At 40.0% G+C, this 21,615-nt stretch overlaps 1 protein-coding gene across 1 annotated transcript in view; it reads left to right on the top strand.

Annotated features, from left to right (window-relative positions):
* Positions 1-21,615, top strand: part of DNAH5 (dynein axonemal heavy chain 5) — a gene marked incomplete at its 5' end in the record, with an annotated part of 237,371 nt that overhangs the window by 68,916 nt on the left and 146,840 nt on the right. The window contains 11 exons of the mRNA XM_081288458.1: positions 820-953; positions 6,445-6,646; positions 7,232-7,467; positions 9,497-9,715; positions 10,970-11,032; positions 11,457-11,695; positions 12,414-12,654; positions 14,226-14,425; positions 15,437-15,590; positions 17,069-17,232; positions 21,380-21,536. Coding sequence (XP_081144584.1) covers positions 820-953; positions 6,445-6,646; positions 7,232-7,467; positions 9,497-9,715; positions 10,970-11,032; positions 11,457-11,695; positions 12,414-12,654; positions 14,226-14,425; positions 15,437-15,590; positions 17,069-17,232; positions 21,380-21,536 — 2,009 coding nt within the window. The remainder of the gene's footprint in view (positions 1-819; positions 954-6,444; positions 6,647-7,231; positions 7,468-9,496; positions 9,716-10,969; positions 11,033-11,456; positions 11,696-12,413; positions 12,655-14,225; positions 14,426-15,436; positions 15,591-17,068; positions 17,233-21,379; positions 21,537-21,615) is intronic.

A 21,615-nucleotide genomic window follows, 5' to 3' on the forward strand; every position in this document is an offset into this window, starting at 1 on the left:
CTGCAAGGCCTCAAATTCAGACAGAAGTGAAAGGCTGAGGCCTTTTGGGGTCTTCCCTGGGCATACTGATGCCTCTGCTCATGAATGTGGATTCCTAGAGCCCCAGGGCGACTTCTACTTCAGGGCTTACAGCGCCCTCTGTGTACATCGCTTTCCCCAGACCTTTTAACTTTTTTGGCTACTATCTTGTTTGCCCCAACTAATATCATTGTCTCAAGTTGCTGTGAAGTTAAATAATTGTTGTTGCTAATAAAAAAAAAATATATATATATATATATATATATTTTGGCAAATGACTTGGGGGTCAGACATTTTTTCCCCCACTCAGTAAAATTCTGCATCATGTCATGTAAAGATAAATTCCTTGAACACAGCTTTTCCAGGGAGCTTCTAGGTGTGTTGATTACTGATTACTGATTAGAGACCCCACCCTCTGAGGAGCTCCAAACTCAGCCCTGACCCTCTGGGCACTGCTAGGTTGAGGGTTCTCACAGCTGCACGGGATCTAAGTCTGCTGTTTTTCAAAGCTTCCACAGCCAGAGAGGAGTCAGCAGGAAGAGAGCAAGTTAAACACATGAGACTTGGTCCTGTCACCTGGACCCCATATTTTTTCTTGAATTAACACTCTTTGGATTGCTGTAAGATGTAGTTAATTTCCAGAGTCCTGAAACTTTGAGAATGTAAAAAATTTTCATGATTTTCATTGCTTTTAGGAAGGAGATACTTTATGGTATCTTTACCATTACAGAGATCTCCCATCTGTTAATAGCACATTGCCTATGCTGTTGATTTAAACTTCTCTCTCTTTTCTGCTTTCAGAGACGATTGAGGTGGCATCTGTGACCTTACCCATTCCAGTGCAGCCCAAGAACTATTATAAGAATGTGTCCGACAATAAGGAGATTGTAAAATTAGTCTCTGTGCTGAGCACAATCATCAGCTCTACCAAAAAGGTACATCCCGAGGCCTGTGGCCCGGCCCTGGGCCTCACAGCCAGCCTGTGTGAAGGGGAAGAGGGCAAGCTCCTACTGTGGGGAACTGAGTCACACCCAGGGCCTCAGTGTCTGACAAAAGGCAGCTTGTGTGTGCTGAGCAAAAGCTTGTCACCTGAAGATCCCTAACCTAGGATGACAGTGAAGACAGCTGTTATTCCCTGTTACGTGTGTTTTTCTGGTAAATGTCTCTAACCTCTTCTCTTGATACAAATGAGTTAAAAACATCTAGTATATCCCAAACCACAAATCAGATTGATGTTACCATTCCCCTTCAAAGAGTCAAATAGAATAAGGTTTACAGTCTATTTTTCACATTTACATAGGTAAGCCTTATAAAATATCAGATGAAAATTTAATAATATCATATAAAATTTTATATAAACATAAAAAATATACACACATACACATGTTTTCTCCACATGGAAACCAGATAAAGCTGAGACTAAAAAAATAATACTGGTCCTATCAACACAAACCTGTACAGGATATGGCTGTAGATTCAGGTTAATTTTTTTCCCTTCCAACTTGTTTTTTCTCTCAGCTTCCCCTTTTTTATTAAGCAAATTTACTCTTGTAACAAAAAAAGACTTAGAACCCTGAAATCATCTCCCATACCCCCATCAAATTTGTTAAAGAGTTTTTAGCAAGTAATCATGCAACCAATCCTGCAAGGTCCATCCATGCGGTCCCAGATCTGTCTCTCCAGAAACCACCAAGCATGTGCATGGGCGCAGATGCTGAGCACCCTCAGACAGGATCTAGCTAACCTGGTTAATTAGCCAAGCGGAACCAGTACCTCTTGAAACCATTAAAACAATGTTTATTCCCATGGCACTGGGACCTCTTGACTTCAGAAGCATTTCTCAGTGTGGTAGGAACAATTTGCTGCTCAGAGAACACATCTCTTCTGTTACTGGGTCTGGCTAGAAGGAGCTACATTTGTTTGAAAGCACTCTGAAAACTTCCCATTGACATAACAATTTGAGGAAATGTTACTTAGTGTTAATATCTTCCCAAGGGACCCTTAAGTCTTTGCGTTTATGCAAATTTAATTTTCCTATTTTAATATACCGAAGGTTCTGAATTTAACTGCCTCAGGGACAGTGTTCACATAATTCAATAAATATCTAGTGCTTAGTTTATCAGGCTCTATACCAAATGATAAAGGTAAGTAGAATAGCCTATGATAACAATAAATATTCAGATACATTTTCAAATGTCTCAGTCATCACAGAAAACGTAATGTCATCCATGAAGTCCATCACTTTTGTCAATATAATTAGCCTTTATTAGCAAATCTAAGGATAAGGTGCAGTAGCTGAAATGATACTGCTGGCAACAAAATACTTACATGTGTCAATTTTGTTGCATTTCCATTTCTTTTATATGGAGGAAATGAACAGATCTCAGTCATCTTTAAAATAGCAGGAAGGAGTAACAGTTTCCTGAAGAACTTTTTCCCCCGGGTTTCCATAACAGACAAATTATTTCGGGGAGAAGGGATGCACAGGCAGTGACAATACTAGACACGGGCAGCCCTCCACCGCCTTGGACCCTTCTGGAGGAGTCTGCTTCTACCATAGGACATCCTGTGACCGTACCAGGAGCTCTGTCCTCCTGCCAGGGCTGATGGCTCAGAATGCAAACCCAGTCTGCATTCAACACATGCCTAGGTTGACCGTCCATCTCTAACACTGCCTGGCTTTAAACAATGAGCTGGACTAAACCACCCAAACCACCAAAACCACCTTGGTAATGGAGATAACTGAAGCAGAACAGCTCACCTGTGTAGCTCATGTAATTCTCCCTTTAAACTCTAGGATTCCTTCACCCTAAAAATTAGCTTTCTTTTAATAAGCATTGACACTTTCTTCTAACATAAGGGCAAATCTTATTGAGTTAGGGCGTTTTCTTCATAGTATGAACTCTTGGAGCGGAGAGAGCTCAGGGTTCTGGCATTTCTACCCCTATGCAGGAGTCTTTGATATCTATACTTGTTCCTCTGAACCATAGTGCCTCTGTGATCATGCCGCTTTCCTGTGTCACACGTTGATGTCTATACATCATCCCACACCAGGGGACCAGGTATAGTGGGATAAACCACGGCAGTCTTAGCTTTCTGCATTTCACTGGATAGGCAACTCGGCACCCAATGAAGGTACCCAGTGAGGCTGTGAGGGATGTTAGCTGTATGTGGGGAGGCAGAGTTAAGGACTCCTTGGTTTGGTGCAGGTTGGTGCAATGTACTTAAAACAGTTGTACAGTTTAGAAGGCTGTTGGTAATGATCTGTTGTTTCAAATGGTTGCAGTTGTTATGCCTCATTTTTCTTAACATTTTTTTCTCACACAGATATGACTTTTAAGTTATGATATAATCTAATGAAAAAAAAACTCTATCCCCCAAAGGCATAAACATTAGAAATGAAGAGTCATTTAAAAAAATCTTTATAGATAATATGACATCTACCAAGTAAATCTGAGACTAATCGGAAAAAAAAAGTTGTGTGACCCAACAACAGTTAAGTTTGTTAAAAGATAAGTAATAGAATTTCTGATAAAATACATTAAATATGTTCCTGAAAATTTTTGTTTTGAGAAGTTATATATTTACTATTAAATGATAAGAATTTTGAGAAAAATGGGATAGAGGCAGACACATAAAATCTAGGAAATTTTGTAATGAGTTTATCCCAAAATGTTTTTGATCACAGTAAAATGTGAATATGTTTAATAATGCTGTAGAAATTAAAGAATTTTACTAGAAAGAGGTGAAAGAAGCTCAGGAGGTGTTCAAGGAGCAGGGGAGGTTACGGAGGCACAGAAGCATCGATACAGCATGGAGACCAGGCTGAGCTGTGCCGAGAACTAAGACAGGTGGTGGCCTGACTGGCGTGGAGGCAGGAAGTGGTTCAGGGAGCAGGTGCACAGGGCCTTGCCTCTTGGAGGCCTGCTGCTATGGCATGTGTGGAGCAAAGTGCTGGGAGGAATGACATCTCATAATGAGACCCTCCTGGTACCATCACCCATTTACCAGTGTGTGTGAGCCATGTCACCTTACAGAGGCACACTGGTTAGCAAACTGAACTGATTACTAAACAAGAAAGTATTAAAACTTACATGGCATTCATGGCTAGTTATAAAAATAGTGGAAAAAGATCTTGTTTGCCATGACAACATCATGGAGAAATACCTAGGAACATATTTAATAAGAAGTGTGTGGGATCTCTATGAGGATTAGTCTAAAACTCAAGGAATTTTGGAAAAAAGATTCAAAATATGGATGAGAAGATGTATTATTACACACATATCAATTTTATTCAGATTTTAAACATTTTTTATGGGATTCCATGGATCTCCTAATGGGATTTGATGCTGGCTGTTCCCTTTGTCCCACCCCCTCCAGAACTAAGGTCCACTGTTTTCCACCTGACTGTCCGACCTCGGCAGCACGTCAGCAGGGTCCCATGGAAGTTTTCAAGGGGTTCAACCAATGAGGCATCTTGGAGCTCTGAGCAGCAGAGGGCAGTAACTTCATAGTGTTTTCCCTCCTGCCTCATACCTCCCCAGTGGCAGGACTTTGAACTCTGCTTTTTTTCTTTTAAATTTTTATTTTTAAAATTTGTTCTAATTAGTTATACATGACAGTAGAATGCATTTACACAAGTTGTACACAAATGGAGCACAACTTCTGCTTCCTTTGGCTGAACATGGTGCAGAGTCACACTGGTAGTATAATCGTATGTGTATACAGGGTAATAATGTCCATTTCATTCCACTGCCCTTCCCATCCCCACATCCCTTCCCCTCTCTCACTCCCCTCTGCACAGTCCAAAGTCCCTTCATTCTCATCCCCCAATTATAAATCAGCATCTTCTTATTAGAATAATCAGCCTTTGTTTTTTTGGGGTTTACCTTATTTTGCTTAGCATAATATTTTCCAGTTCCATCCATTTACTGACAAATACCATAATTTTATTCTTCTTTAAGGCTGAGTAATATTCCATTATGTATATGAACCACATTTTCTTTATCCATTCATCTGTTGAAGGGCATCTTGGTTGGTTCCATGTTTTAACTATTGTGAACTGAGCTGCTATAAACATTGATGTGGCTGCATCACTGTATTATGCTGATTTTAAGTCCTTCGGGTATAAACTGAGGGGTGGAATAACTGGGTCAAATGGTGGTTCCATTCCAGGTTTTCTAAGGAATCTCCATACTACTTTCCAGAGTGGTTGCACCAATTTGCAGTCCTACCAGCAGTGTATGAGTGTACATTCCCCCTCCCGCCACATCCTCACCAACACTTATTGTTATTTGTATTCTTGATAACTGCTATTCTGACTGGAGTGAGATAGAATCTTAGGCTAGTTTTGATTTGCATTTCTGTAATCACTAGAGATGATGAACATTTTTTCATATGTTTGTTGATTGTATTTTTTCTGTGAAGGGTCTGTTAAGTTCCTTAGCCCATTTATTGATTGGGTTATTATTATTATTATTATTATTATTATTTGGTGTTAAGTTTTTTTGGTTCTTTATATATCCTGGATATTTGTTCTCTATCTGAGGTACATGTGGTAAAGATTTTCTTCCATTCTGTAGGCTCTCTCTTCACATTATTGTTTCCTTTGCTGATAAGAAGCTTTTTAGTTTGAGTCCATCCCACTTATTGATTTTTGTTTTTGCTTCCTTATGCTTTAGGAATCTGGTTAAAGAAGTCAGTTCCTAAGCCAACATTGTGGATATTTGCTCCCACTTTTTCTTCTATTAACTACAGGGTCTCTGCTTTGGCTCCTATGGCTTTAATCCACTTTGAGTTGATTTTTGTGCAGGGTGAGACACAGAGGTTTAATTTCATTTTGCTACATAGGAATTTCCAGTTTTCCCAGCACCATCTGCTCAATAGGCTATCTCTTCTCCAGTGTATGTTTTTGGTGCCTTTGTCTAGTATGAGACAACCCTATTTATGTGGGTTTGTTTCTGTCTTCCATTCTGTACCATTGGTCTACCTGCCTATTTTGGTGCCAATACTATGCTGTTGTTATTGTTTTTTCACTATTGCCCTGTAGTATAGTTTAAGGTCTGGTATTGTGATGCCTCCTGCTTCATTTTTCTTGCTAAGGATTGGTTTGGCTATTCAGGTCTCTTGTTTTCCCAAATGAATTTCATGACTGCCTTTCCTAGTCCCATGAAGAACAGGAGCTCTGCTTAAGAGGGTCCTGTCCACAGGACTTTCAAACACTTTGTTTTCTTCTACTTTCTGGAAACTGTTCTCCCCTCTGGCCGGAGGTGGGAACAGTGAGCCATGACCAGCCCTGCTGTACAGTCTGCGCCATTCCCCGCGTCTTGGTTCTGTGGGAGCTGGGCAGTGGGCAAGTCTTCCTGTGTGTCATGATGCTGTTTCAGGTTTCTGCCTTCTCTACACAGACTGTTATTTCTATTCTAGGAAGTCATTACATCCATGGATTGCTTCAAACGCTACAATCACATTTGGCAAAAGGAGAAAGAAGAGACCATTATGACATTTATTATGCAAAACCCTTTGCTTTCTGAATTTGAGTCCCAGATTCTGTATTTCCAAAACCTGGAGCAGGAAATTAATGCTGAGCCTGAATATATCTGTGTGGGTTCCATTGCACTGTTCACAGGTTGGTTCATTTTCTTTCAGACACTTACATAAAAGGTATCTTTTTAAAAAATCTCTTTACCTAGATTAGTATCCCAGAGAATACTAATATTAAGATATTCTAGCTATCTTAAGGATTGACTTTCCTTTCATGGGCCTAAAGCTTTAAGACCAATTTGTAGAATTGTTTTTAATTCCCTTCTGCAAAATTATTTATTCTGGACTATTTGGAATACTTTGATGCTAAACCTTGGAAATAAAGGCTGGTTTAGAGAAAAAGGATACAATCTTCTATATTTAGAATCAAGATTCATCCTTCCTTCAATAAATAACAGTAACAAACATTTGAGACTTGTCTCAGAGGGTTTTGATAGCTATCTTTTTTTCAAAGCATTTCAAAATGCATTTTGAATTGTTGCAAAAACAGGCTTTACAAAATGAATGAGCATATAGTGATTCAGAAATGTTTTCCCCAGTTTAATTTTCATGTTTTCGAGAGTTACAGGCTGCAGAGTACTCACTGGGAGTGAACACAGTGCTACTGCACTGTGTCTTTTCACACTGATCCAGTTTTTCAAACTGAACTCTGGATATTTGGGTTGTACAGCTGACTTGAAATTTGCCCTAACCACTGAGACAAAAGCCTGGATGCTTGTCATCGGCCGCCACTGTAACAGAAAATACAGGAGCGAGATGGAAAGCATCTTCACCCTGGTGGAAGAATTCAGTAAGAAACTGAGTCGTCCAATTAAGGACCTAGATGATATTCGGATCGCGATGGCCACCCTGAGAGAAATCAGGGAGCAGCAAATCCCCATCGACTTTCAAGTAGGACCCGTCGAGGTAACTGATCCCTGTTTGTTTAGTGCAGAAACGTTTTCACATGTAGAAGCCATCGACTGACGTATGGACCAGGTCTGGGCTGGAATTACAAACGGTGCAGACCCAAGAACCACTGCGGTAATGATGATGCTTAACCTTTGTCCAGTTCCTTCCGTGGGCTAGTTCTCATCCATGACATGCCATCCAAGGTCCCCAAGAACAGGGCCTGGGATGACAGTTTCTAAGTTAAATATTTACTGATAAGCACTGAGCAGAGGAGGGGAGTGAAGGAAATAGGAAAGGACAGTGGTGTCAAAGCTCAGTGCAACGGTTTCAGCTGTCGGCTAAATTCAGTGGGATCCCCGGGGAGCTGCCCCCAGAAACTTCACCACACTTGGTCCCACCTTGAGGCCAGGGAGACTGACCCTTTGCCCTCTGGCCAGTGGTCATTGAGGAGGCTCCCGTGCAGCAGAAGGCAGTCTTCCAGGGAGGGAGGCAGGGTGCTCCTTACAACTCTTGCGAGTTGGGCTGGGACTCCCAGCTGTGAGCAGGACCAACCCTCCCACAGCCCTGCTTTCCACACAGGGAACAGGCTCAAAGAACTGTGTGCAGCTTGACCTGTGTTGCACACCACTGTGGTTTTGGTGCCATATCTGGCTATCTTTTCCACAAAGAAATCGTGTATCAGAAGTGGGTCATGTATGTACTTTTCACAAAAAATTCCAGACATAAAACATTGTCATTTTATCACGTTGTAATTAAATGTCTGGTCTTACCCTCTGATGGTCAAGATCAGACTCCAGCCTCACACTTTCCACAGTACTCTTTGTATTTCTAAAGATTTCCCGATCCTGTGAGGATAGTACAGATCACTACACATTTATCCTTTGTTGTGTGGGGCCGTGGGGTCCCGTCTTCCGTCACGTTCTTCTTGGGAATGGAAACGTCAAGGCAAACAGTCTGCTCCTTGTGCAGGACCAGGGAATTCCCGGGGTTTGAAGAGGAGGTGAAGTAGCTGACAGTAGCATTTTCTCCTCTTTGGGAGTTAAGACAGAAATGGAGTCAAGGTGTCAGGATGACGGTATAACCTTTATGCTGATAGAGCTCATTCAGAAGACGTAATGGAGTACACCTCTCTGGTTATCGCTTTCCCTATCCACCAAACGTGCATGCACACACCCTGGACTTGAGAGCACGAAATCCCAGGATCAGTGCACTTTCTTACCCATCAGAGCCAAACCTGGAACGCCACAGGCCTCTCTGTTACCCTGATCCACATTTGTGGTATGGAGGGACTGGTCACAGGAGTGCTTTCAAGAAGGAAGAGAGAAGAGTGAGAAAGGCCCAGGGCCATACTTGCCCAAATCAACATCCTCTGCCCCCCAAAATCAGCAGTCAGGTCTCATTTCTCCTCTGTGGGGAGGAGTAGTGGTGGGAAAAGAGGCCAGGGATATTTAGGGAAAATCATTTCTTATGGCACCAAACTCTGCTGATTTTAATTTTTCAGCTGAAAGAGTGATCCCAGGTTTTGCAGTCTGGGGGCAATGATTTGGCCCAGGTTCTGACTCAAGAACACCCACTTAGGTCTGACTACTGGAACCACTTAGCAACAAAGTGGCATGGGGCCAAGTTAAAATTCTGATTTATTTTGTTATTCTAATATTAGAATTTAAATTGTTTTAATGCTTTCAATTTACTTGATATGATTGTGTAGTCTTCAAGTACAATCTGGAGGCCTAAGTAAAGCTATCTTTTATTTGTGTAGCAATTTATAGTTTTAAAAATGCATTTAAAATAATATTTTTTAGATACTAGCAAAGATCCTGAAGCATAGCCAGGGAATTTTCTAGTTTCCAGGATGAGAAAACCGGAGCTGAGTAGCTCAGTTGCTCTTTTAAGTTCTTAAATTTGCAAGTACAGTAACTAGAATCCTGAGGGTGAGGTCATGATCACCCTGTTACACTGATCTATTCCCCTCTGATGCTTTAGTAAATGACCGTATGTAGGTTTCCATATCTGTCAGGAATTAAGCTTTTCTTCTTTCATGTAGGAATCTTATGCCCTGCTTAACAAATACGGACTTCTGATAGCCAAGGAAGAGATGGACAAGGTTGACACTCTGCGCTATGCTTGGGAGAAGCTCCTGGCACGTGCCAGCGAAGTTCAGAATGAACTGGTCTCTCTCCAGCCTGGTTTCAGGAAAGAGCTTATCAGCACTGTGGAGGTCTTCCTCCAAGACTGTCACCAGTTTTATCTGGACTATGATTTGGTATGACTTTGGCTTTCTCTGTGTTTATTTTCAGGGAAGAGTAAAAACAACACACAACATGTTATTGTTTGAAAACGATGTGTTGAATTTCATAAAACTTTTTTAGAAATTGGGATTTTATTTTATATATGTGTGTGTGTGTGTGTGTGTGTGTGTATTATATTAGTTGTAGGTGGACACAATACCTTTATTTATTTATTTATTTATTTATTTATATGTGGTGCTGGGGATCAAACCCAGTGCCTCACGCATGCTAGGCAAGTGCTCTACCCCTGAGCCACAACCCTGGCCCTGGGATTTTATTTTTGCAGAAGAATTTCATAAAGTATTTTCTTTCCATAATTCCTTCCCCTTAAAGTTCATCAGAAAAATTTCAAACGAAATGGGGGATTTAAAAGTGCTATTCATATTGTATGATTGGTCTGGTACTGGGATTGCTTAATAGCTTTCTGAATTTCTAAATTCAAATATAAATACTGTTCCTCCTTTCCAAAGCATTCCTTAGTTTTACAAATGAATGAAGCGCATGCCAGGCACTGTCCTTTGTGCTGAAGATACAGTGGTGGGGAAGACAGATGGAGCCCTTGTCCCATGGAGACCATATTTTAATCATATGTATGGGGTTTAGTGCATAATCTTCTAGTGGAAATGTGGTGTGTAATGAGATCCATTTCCAGCTAATTATCATGTGCTACCCAAGAGAAATATGTATAGCATGGGGTAAATTTCAAACCTGTTAAGTAGTAGCACACCAAACCACAAAGCTAATAAAGTTTGAGGTTGAACCCACGTGGTCACTTCATAGATGAAGAAGCACAGAGACCCACACATTTAAGTATCGTAATATAGGGAAAATTAATTGTAATATTGTGTATACAGTTCACTTTACAAGTAGGTATTAGAGTGTTGAAGTCTGCAAGTTAATAGCATGAGCATTTCTGCTGAAACAGAAGGACGGGCTTCTTCCAGAGGAGCCATTGAGTCTCTTTTGCCTGTGTCATCTAAGAAGAGAATAATGCATATTTAGAATTTTCAAGGCCTCTTAACTTATGGAAATAGCATTAACTTGGGTTTTTCAGACTTGAGACACAGTTCCAACTGAATCACTTTCTGAGTCATTTTTACCCATAAAAACTATTTTCCTATTATGTATATGATGTGTATGAAAACAACTTAGGTACTCAAACACTTTGAGCTTATGAAATTTGTATGCAGACACTTCATTTCATTTTATGTTTAACTGTTTTGCCTCAGAATGGTCCGATGGCCAGTGGCTTGCAGCCTCAGGAAGCCAGTGATAGGCTTATCATGTTTCAGGTAACATTTCAATTTCTACAACTTTTACAAATAATGAAAACCTTATTGAGTTTAAAACTTACATATGCTTTTTAAAGACATAAAAGCTTATTGTGGAATATGAGATGCATTTACATTTAAAAAAATGTCTTTATTTTATTTATTTATTTTTATGTAGTGCTAAGGATCGAACCCAGTGCTTCACATGTGCTAGACAAGCATTCTACCACCGAGCCACAACCTCAGTCTGCATTTACCTTTTTATGTGTATATGATTTGTTGTGGTTCCCATTAGAAGGGGTTTCTGTGAATTAATTGCACTCATTAAGTGTTCTTAGTTACGTATGTCAGAGATCATAATTCTTGTTTCTTTGCTAGTATTTTCACTTCCGTGTTTGTTCATGTGTAAATCATTTTGATGAGTTTTCACTTGTGTTGTTTTTAGAATCAGTTTGATAATATCTATCGGAAATACATCACCTACACTGGTGGAGAGGAACTGTTTGGTCTGCCTGTGACGCAGTATCCCCAGCTTCTTGAAATAAAGAAACAACTAAATCTGCTACAAAAAATATACACACTGTACAACAGTGTCATAGAAACAGTCAATGGCTATCAAGATATCCTTTGGTCGGAAGTGAATATTGAAAAAATCAACAGTGAGCTCTTAGAATTCCAGAACAGGTGAGAAATGAGATGCCCGGCATGCCAGAGCTGTGGCTTCAAAGGCTTGCTTCAGTGATGGATTGTGGATTTGCTTTCCACCCTGGACGCTTCAAAAGCACATGGTGCTGCCTCTCTGTTGTCTGTTGACAGCGTCCTCATGAATCGCTCTGTTAATTGCCCCTGTGTGTAAGAGGTGAGAGGTGCCTCCGCTAAACCTGGATGAATCTTGTCAGACCTTTCCTGCAGTGTGGAAGGAGCTGGGCTTTATTTGTATTACATGTCTCAAACATTTGAAGTTAATGTTAGCTACTTTGCTGGAATCAAAGCAAGAGGCCCGTGGTTTGTCGTTTCAAGTGCTGAACACAAGGAAGACGGGCGCCCCTTGTCATGCGTGTGAGTTGATGAGCTGTGCTGTGCTTTGCACTTAGTATGTTCTCCCCATCTGTTTGGAGAGTTGAAATGGATTCAGAGGCACCTCTAACCTTTGATGTAATGCTTCTACCTAAGTAATTGTTATGAGGGATGGAAAAAAAAAAAACTTTGCTGACTTGGAGAATCGGTTTTATGTAAAACATGCCTATATTAAACTAAGAGGTAATGTATAAGTCGTGAAATTTCAAAATCAGATAGGTATTTGAAAAGACTTCTTTGTGCAGTGCTGAGACTTGAATCTGGGGCCTTGTGCATGCTAAGCAAGCACTCAATCACTGAACTCCACACTGGTTTCCCTTCACAGGTGTCGGAAGCTGCCCCGGGCACTAAAGGACTGGCAGGCTTTTCTGGACCTGAAGAAGACCATTGATGATTTCAGCGAGTGCTGCCCCCTGCTGGAATACATGGCCAGTAAAGCCATGATGGAGAGGCACTGGGCGAGGATCGCCGCTGTCACTGGGCACAGTCTGGATGTGGGGAATGAAACCTTCAAGTTGAGAAACATCATGGAGGCACCTCTTCTGAAGTACAAAGAGGAAATAGAGGTATAGCTCATCAAGTCTGATGTGGAGGAAGATCTGAAGGTCTGATGGGATTTACTCCATAGCACTCCCATATTGTGGGGCAAACCACATTAGGACAATTGGAACTCTTGGCATTCAGCCATTAACTCCTGAGCAAGTGTTTGTCCAGTGCATACCTATGTGACAGGTTCTGAGGGGGGACATAAAGATGTCTTCCTGTATTCAGAGACCATTAAATAATCAGTAAAATAATTATGCGAATTGAAGTGTAGTTATAAGCTGTAGTAAATGTCACTGAAGGAAAAGAATGCTATCCAATGACAGCCTGTGATAAAGGGGTTTGTCGCTTCCGGGGATGATAAAGGTAGGGCAAGCTGGGCTGGCTGGGTGAGTGAACATGACCATGTAGTGGAGATGAGGAGCTATGTAAGTGCAAAGAGGACCATTCCAGGAAGAGAGGAAATCATGTGTGAAGTATCTGAAATGTGTTGGAGCAAGCAAAAGATGGCTGTGTGTCTTGGCTATGGAGGAAGAGGAGAGAAGAGACTAACCTAACACATGTTGTTGGCTTTAGTCGCTGGGGCAATGGGGACCACCTGAGGGATGTGTCTCCAGAGGGGATGACTTAGGTTTGCATTTCTTAAAGATTATCCGGATGGTCAAGTGCAGGGGAGAATGATAGCAAACCAACAGGGAAGTTATAAGAGGAGCTTAGGCAAGAGATGCTGGCTTGTTGCCAGGGGAGGAGGTAGTGAGCCTGGAGAGAAGAGGAGAGATCCCAGGAATTTTTAGGAGGTGAAACTGTAGAATTTGTTGATGGAGGAAATGTGGTAGGAGAAAGATGGGGAGGGGATAACAATGCTCTGTGGCTTTCCTGTGGAGAGGTCTGGGTGGGTGATTATGCTCATGTGGAGACTGGTGATATTGTAAGGGGATTGCATTGGGTGACAAGAGCAGAGATCGAGAGCTTGCGTTTGGACAGGAGTTTGATATTTCACAGGTTGTGTTTGGGGTTCTCCTGAAACATCCAAGCAGAGAAGCTCAGTAGGCAAATGGATGTGGGTCTCAGCTGGAGATATGAGGGATCACCAGACACACGGGAATGGATCAGCTCACCCAGAATGGGAATGTAGTGTGAGAAGAAATGAGGGCAGAGACAGGCTCAGCTAATGGTCTGGGAGAAGATGAAGCTGCAGGTGAGACTGGAAGAGTGACCAGAAACCAGGTTTTCTGCTAAATTCCTCCCCTCACTGCATTTGTTGACTTTGGAGATAAATCAGAAACATTATGTTCTGAGTCTGTGATTAAGGTTCAAAATATAAAAGGTCACTCTATCTTTCCTATTATCTTTCTGGAACAGTTTTGTGGGAATTTTTATAATGAAGCTTCTCTTTAGTCATCGTTATCCCCGTCTCCTTCCACATTTATACCTATGCATACACAACACTATTATATGGCATTTGACATCTGGAAATATACGTATTTTAGATACGTATGAAGCAAATAGAGAAGACAACATCTCTGCTGAACCTGAGCTGTTCATGAGATGTGTCACTTTCATGTAATAAAATGAGCACTTACCATTTTGATAGGACATCTGTATCAGTGCAGTGAAGGAGAGAGACATCGAACAGAAGCTGAAGCAAGTGATTAATGAATGGGACAGCAAAACATTCACATTTGGCAGTTTTAAAACCCGCGGAGAGCTTCTCCTGCGAGGAGACAGCACCTCAGAAATCATCGCCAACATGGAGGACAGTTTGATGTTGCTGAGTTCTCTCCTGAGCAACAGGTGGGAAAACCATCTACCGTTGCCCTTATATTTGAGAATCACAATAACGGACATTCCAAGGGAAGTTAAGAAAAACACATTGCAATAATACCCTTCATACAAATAAAATACTTGCTTTAAATTTAGCCTTTGGCACAGCACATGTAACAATGATTTTATTTCACTATCCTCTATTTGTGGGATGTGTCTGAGAAAGAGTGGACAAAATAATGCTACGTGTAATTAACCACTTGGATCTCCCTGAACATTTCAGCTTTGCTTCGCTGCACAGCTGACAGCCCTATAGGCTCTGGGTTCAGGGGGAACATTATTCTGAATTCCAGAATAATCATTCTACTTGAAAAAAGCTTTCTGCCAACATTTATGGACTAGAATTCTTAGTTGTGTACATACACTCCAATGAGATGACAGATCAAGATACGGGATGAATTTGATTCATAATGAGGAGTAACATTGCATAGTGAAAGGTCAAGCTAATAGTTCCATTTGACTATTTGATGGTAACAACAAAGCCATCACATTTTGGACATGGAAACTGTAGACTCATGAACTTAAATTTGCTTGGGATGTGTAAGCAATGAGCTTTCCCTTGCTCTTTCCAAAATATTTTTTTTTGTTCACCAGGATCTTAATAAATGGTAATTGTATAATATGTGGATACCATAAAGATATGAATTTATTGTGCTATTCTAGCTTTAAAATATCACTCTCCTCCCTGGGCACGTGTGTATCAATACTTCAAATATAGGAAGTGCCATCTCTTTAAACCTGTATTGATAAAAAATTCCTTTTCCATTTTCTTGGTACTCCCAAGTAACATGGGATATAAAATTAGGTTTTGGAGATTTAGACTGTTGGTGATGTCAAGTTTGGACTGCTCAGGATTTAGTTTTCTAAAACTTAGTCACTATGCATACAGCTTAAAGAGTTAAGATTTTTTAAAGGGGTTTTAATTCAAAAAACAACATCAATACAACAGAAATGAAACATTGAGCATGTTTCTTATTTTAGGTACAATGTGCCATTCAAAGCCCAGATTCAAAAGTGGGTTCAGTACCTTTCCAATTCAACAGACATCATCGAGAACTGGATGACCGTGCAAAACTTGTGGATTTATCTGGAAGCTGTCTTTGTGGGAGGAGACATTGCCAAGCAACTGCCCAAGGTTTTTGAATTTTTAAATATTTCCTTGAGGTTTTTTTTTTTCAATTAGAGAAAAATCCAAGAACTAATAACCTCTTAAAGAACGCAGTAATATTTTAATCTCTATTGCACGCCTGCCCCCAGAATTTTTGTTTTCTGCTGTGGATGTTGTTCTTCAGAGTCAGTGAGGAATTGTGGAAAGCAAAAGGGCAATACCGAGAGTAAGAATGCAATGAAACTGTGATGTTTGGCAGGAAACCCAGGGTTTAAAAAAACAAACTGTGAATTCCCACATAATTGATGTGCTTCTTCAGATAATGTGGAGGTAGAACTGGAGCAGTGTGGAATTATGGTATAGTTATCTTGACAATGGTTGGATAATTTGTTCTTCTACAGCTGACATTTTAAAATAATGCACAGTATACAATGTACTCAATTATCTCTGTACTGTAAGATTAAGGGGTGGAAATCGTGCAGGGAGAAAGCTCCGAAACTTGAAGGTTTTCTCAAGATGCTAAGTCTATTTTTCCATCACATTGTCATTATCTAACTATGTATACCTGGGGTATATTTAGAGATTTTTTTAAAAAGACATTTTAACCAAATCTCAAGAACTCATTCAATTACCAAAAGTTGTTTGCAACATTATAGTTTTAACAACATATTTGAGCTTTAACAATCTATTTGAGCATGAAAATGTTGACTCTTCATGTAGGTTTTATAATCTTTTCTTTGGTTAGTTTTTAGTTATAGAAGGCAGCTATTATCCCATTGTAAGGCAGAGCATTTGTTTTTTGGTCAACAGTGAAATGTATTCATATGCTAAAATTTTAAATATTTACTTATTATTTTTTGTTTTATATTTGGGCATGTTTTTCTTATTGGGTAGGAAAAAATCTAAAATTGGACTTAATGAAAATTTTCACATGATGTTAAAGAAGTGAGATAAAGTTTCTTGCTCCCATATTTGATAGTATACTCTCATTGGTAATATATAGAAAGTTTTAGGGAAAAAGTTATTTATATTCTTTCAAAATGATCTGTTTTCCACTTTTTCCTGAAAAAATGAATTTTTTTTGTAACATAAGTTACACTAGGATTAATTTTTTATTCATATTTTAAGTGTTTGTCCCCCACCCCAAACATATAAAAAGTTAAATACTTAGTGTAGGAAACTTGAAAATAGAAAATTCACTCCATTTAGAGATATGCATGAAAAATAATTGGGAATGTCCTTCCCTCTTAAATCCTCTTGTACAGTATTATTAATTTTATGTCATTTTCTTGTTTATACTTAAAATAATGAAAGTATCCAGGGTTGAGCTAAAGATACTTACTTAATAAAGGGAGTGATATAATGCAAAAGACCTAGAAGTCAGAACATGTGTGAGAGTAGGCATGTGTAGTGTGGGTGTCTGGCCTCCGCTGGAGATTTGTGAGATGCTCTGCCCTTGAGATGGCAGAAGTGTCCAAATGTGCTTGTTAATGTCATTCTTACAGGAAGCCAAGCGCTTTTCCAATATAGATAAATCTTGGGTGAAGATCATGACTCGGGCACATGAAATGCCAAATGTGGTCCAGTGTTGTGTTGGAGATGAGACCCTGGGGCAGCTCCTGCCACACCTGCTGGACCAACTGGAAATATGCCAGAAATCCCTTACTGGGTAAGTCCACTGGCTCTTTGAAAGCCGCTGGATCTTAGGGAGAAAAGGGAACATGGAAAGGAGGTAGAATTAGTGGGTTGTGTTTTCTTCACTAAGACTTAATTCATGTACAAAGTTGTGTGCAGTTAAACCTTATCTTCTCTCCAAACACTTACTCTGTTGGTCCTGATGTTGGACTCAGAACTTAGGTTATTTCCGTCACTGATGTAAAATCATGAAAATATTCTCTTACAGTCCTTGCTTTTTAAATGAATATACCTGTTTTTTTTTTTCTGATATTCTTCTGGATAAATGTCTATACAGCTAAAATATTTCATTAACTCATTATATGAAACAGTATGTGTATATAAGCAGTCAGGATTATAGAGAAATAAGACGTTGAGTTGGAATCCTTTTGTGAAAGTTGAAGAGTCCAGGGCTGGGGTTGTAGCTCAGTGGTAGAGCACTTGCCTCCCATGCGTGAGACACTGGGTTCGATCCTCAGCACCACATAATAAATAAATAAATAAACTAAAGATATGTGCCCATCTACAAAAATATTAAAAAAAAAGAAAGTTGAAGAGTCCAAGTAAGACGATGTCTAGCATCTATCAATGTACCCATGCACACATGTGTAAGCTTGGTGAATTGCAAGAGTCATAAAGTTTCTCTATTTTATTGTTCTTGGTTAATAGAAATAGAACCATTTGAGTATAACCATGTTAAATAGTAATCTAAGGGTACCTTGATGCTCATGGCAGACACTCAGTCTAAGCATTTAATAATGAGGTCTCCTTGGCTAACTCTGGGAGAGAGATGATATTTTCCCATGTGTATGTCCTAATGTCCTCATTACCTGTAATGGGGTCCTCACAGGCTAACCAGCTTGTCCTATGCACTGGGGAGCCCATATTACCTAAGGCAGGTGCTCTCATAGACATAGGTGATGGTTAAAATACTGGACTTTGAGTGGCACTGTGGAAGGATCTCTGTGAAGTAAATAGAGAAATTCACAAAACTTGAACAAAAAAGTGACTAAGCTAAAAATGGAAGAAATACTATATGATAACTTGTAAGTAATATGTATTATTTATTCTTGGCTAACCAGAAGATGTTTTGAATTGGTTACTAAAAAATGATAAAGTAATAAGATAGTTTAGGTCCAAGGAAAAGAAGGGTTTATAAACTAAGATCACAAAATTGATGCAAAAACCCTGAAAATTGACCTCAGATTCAGAGACCAAGAGTTCTTCCTAAAGATGAAAGCAAAAGGTGATTAGGTACAACACCAACAGGTTCCATTACATAAAAGATACTAGTTGCTCAGGAAAACATTTATTTCTTTTGTCCTTGAATTGATACCTTGGAGGCATTGTGTGTGTGTGTGTGTGTGTGTGTGTGTGTGTGTGTGTGTATGTATGTATGTATTAAAAAGGATCCATGGGCAGAATCCTCACCTACATTTTTATCACAGTGTGGGTCAAACATGAGTCATTCTAGTGGAATAGCTTGAGCCCAGGAAATAGGATGGGATGACTGCATAGACTACAACAAATCCTTTGTGAATTTCATTTTTTTTTTGATGGAAGGCATTGGATATTGTAAAATGTGAGAGATTTAAGCCCTGGCAAGAATCCAGAGGATAGTTGAGCCATACTGCTGGTTAAGAACAAATGCATATATGACAATGGTTTGCTAAGTTGGTATCCATTTAGGAACATTGAAGGGTCAAAATAAGACCATGCCTAAACAAATGTCTACTCCACTACCTTGGGAGTAGTTAGTAAGAGCTTGAGATGGGGCAGAAATTTTCTTTAGCAAATGTTTGTAAGTTCCCTCTAATTTAAGTTGTGGGTGTTCCAAAGCAGTATGCTGTAGTATATGCCCAGAAATCCTTTCCTTTGGGGGACTGACCTACGCAGCTTTATTAAACACCATCATCATAGCCTTTGCCAGTGCCAGGAATTCACCTTTTAACTATGTGCTTTTAAAAAAAAATTGCAAGTAAGTCTTCCAAAAGCACTTTTAGAAAAATGGACTCTCAGGTATTAATGGCTTGATTTGCTTTATAAAATTGTCAGATCAATCAAATAACCATTGAAGGATATTTGACAAAAAGAATTTTTGTTTTCAAATGATTGACATTTTGGTATTTTTTAACCTCTTCAGAAGATAAAGTCTAAAGTTATTCACAGTTTGTTTATTAAGTTTTTTTTTTATTTTGTCTTTTGACAGTTACCAAGGTAAGGTTGCATGCCAAAATGCCTAGTATAAACCCTTGAGTACTCCTATTTACACAAAAGCAATACCCACCCAAGCTATCAAGGATTGGCATGGACAGGAAGAGTCTCCATACCAATCAGATCATAGTTTGGGGGAGGGCAGGTATGAGTCCATGAGGACGTCGCCTTGCCCACCCCATCACAGAAGCTGGTTGACCTACTCCATGAGGCTTCTCCAGCTTGGTCTAACCAGAGAGAAAACATTAGCTGATTTCTCACCAGAATCAGACTAGGAATACAAATCAATAGGGAAGTTACTAAGAATAAAAATTCAAGCTACATGAATGAGAAAAATTGGCGTATTAAATAATAAAATGAACGGTTTCAAGTGAAGGAAAATTAGAACCCCCCCCCCCCAAAATTAAACATTATAGAAGAGTAAGACTAAGAAAATGAGATGTGTAAGGGCAGATGCTGGGCGCCCTGTTTTCATCCTACCCCCATCCCCCCACCCCATGAGACTTTCCACTTTTGCACACACCCAGAATAAATGGATCCAGTCACCACACAGCAGCTTGTAATTCACATTTTACGAAGCATCCTGGTCAGAGTCAGAGAGGACGATTACAACCCACATACCAAGCCTTGCCCATTATCTCACCCAAGACATGTCCACTTCATCCCCAAATCCTCACTTATTGTGAGTTTCTCCTTCCTTTTTTATTTTTTTGCCTCTTTGTGAAAAATAACCTCACTTGTGTCTTGAAGAATTTGGCTCTTGCATGGCCTGTACCTCCACTCAGCAGAACACGTCCAGGGGTCGCCTGATAACTCTGGAGTTCCTCACATGTGTCCTTGAGATGGCCACCACACTCTGGTTTCTGATCCCTGTGATCTGCTACCACAAGCTCTTTTTTTCCTGGGAAGAGAATTCTGCTGCTATGATATGGGGATGTTTTCTCATAATTTTACACAGGAAACAAATAAATGATACAGATGACAAGGAAGAGTAGAAAGTTTTCAAAAATCTCAAAGTTTAAAACAGACCAGTAAAGTTTCAAAAAGAAACTTCAATTAAAACCACAATCATGTCCGGTGTGGTTGTGCGTGCCTGCAGTCCCAGTTGCTAGGGAGATGGAGGCAGGTGGCTCTCATGAGATCTTAAGATCAGAGGCCAGCTGTGTGGCAAGCATGAGACCCTGTCTCAAAAAAACCACCCCAGCCAACCCTAAACAAGGCCAAAAGCCATAATAAACAATTGAAAAAGTAAAAATGCCAAACCGTAAAAAAGAAGCCACAATAATCAGAACAAAATATGCTAGAAAATGAGAGCAATAGATAAGAAAATGGTAGCATTAATATGTCCGTAGCATAAGGAATCACCATATCATAAAGTGAACATAGAAACCACGGTGCAGAGGAAAGCGTGGAGATCCGGGGGGCTTCCCCTGCACTCCCTTGGCTCCCGGAGGCAGGCACCCCTTCAGAAGTTCACCCACAGCTAGATGTGCTTCTGCTCTGACGGAGGGCTATTGGATTCTCTTTTAAGATACACTTCTAAGACATGCAGACTTCAGGTGGCATGGAGTCTTTTTTGCTGTGCTTGGAGACACAACAAAACCAAAAAGCAAAACCCCAAACTCTATTTTGTGTATTTTATCCTGTTTTCTACAAAGGAAGCACAGCATCTTTCAGACCAAGCAAAATGTATGCCTTAGGTTTGCGAAAGATAAAGAAATTCTGCCACCAACTGTGAAAAAAATGTCTCCTTATCAGAATGTGGGATGCTGTTTGACAAATCCCAGAGGCACAAGCCAGACATCAAGTCACAAGGGAAAATCAGATGGTCATACGATCTTTCTTCCCTTCCATCCAGGTTAATTTGTTCCTAAGAAAAGGTTAGCTTTGTGTGTTCACAGAAGTCTATCTTTTTGCTCCTTGCTTAGATACTTGGAGAAAAAACGCCTCTGCTTTCCTCGATTCTTCTTCGTGTCGGATCCTGCTCTTCTGGAGATCCTGGGGCAGGCCTCGGATTCCCACACTATCCAAGCCCACTTGCTGAATGTATTTGACAACATCAAAACGGTCAAGTTCCATGAGAAGGTTTGCCTAACTTCAAATTGTTGGTCAACAATGACCAAACTTAGCCTATCGACTCTCCGTCTTAAGCAGCTCTCTGATG

This window comes from Spermophilus citellus (genome assembly GCF_964194105.1).
Source record: "Spermophilus citellus genome assembly, chromosome: 1".
NCBI classification, from domain to species: domain Eukaryota; kingdom Metazoa; phylum Chordata; class Mammalia; order Rodentia; family Sciuridae; genus Spermophilus; species Spermophilus citellus.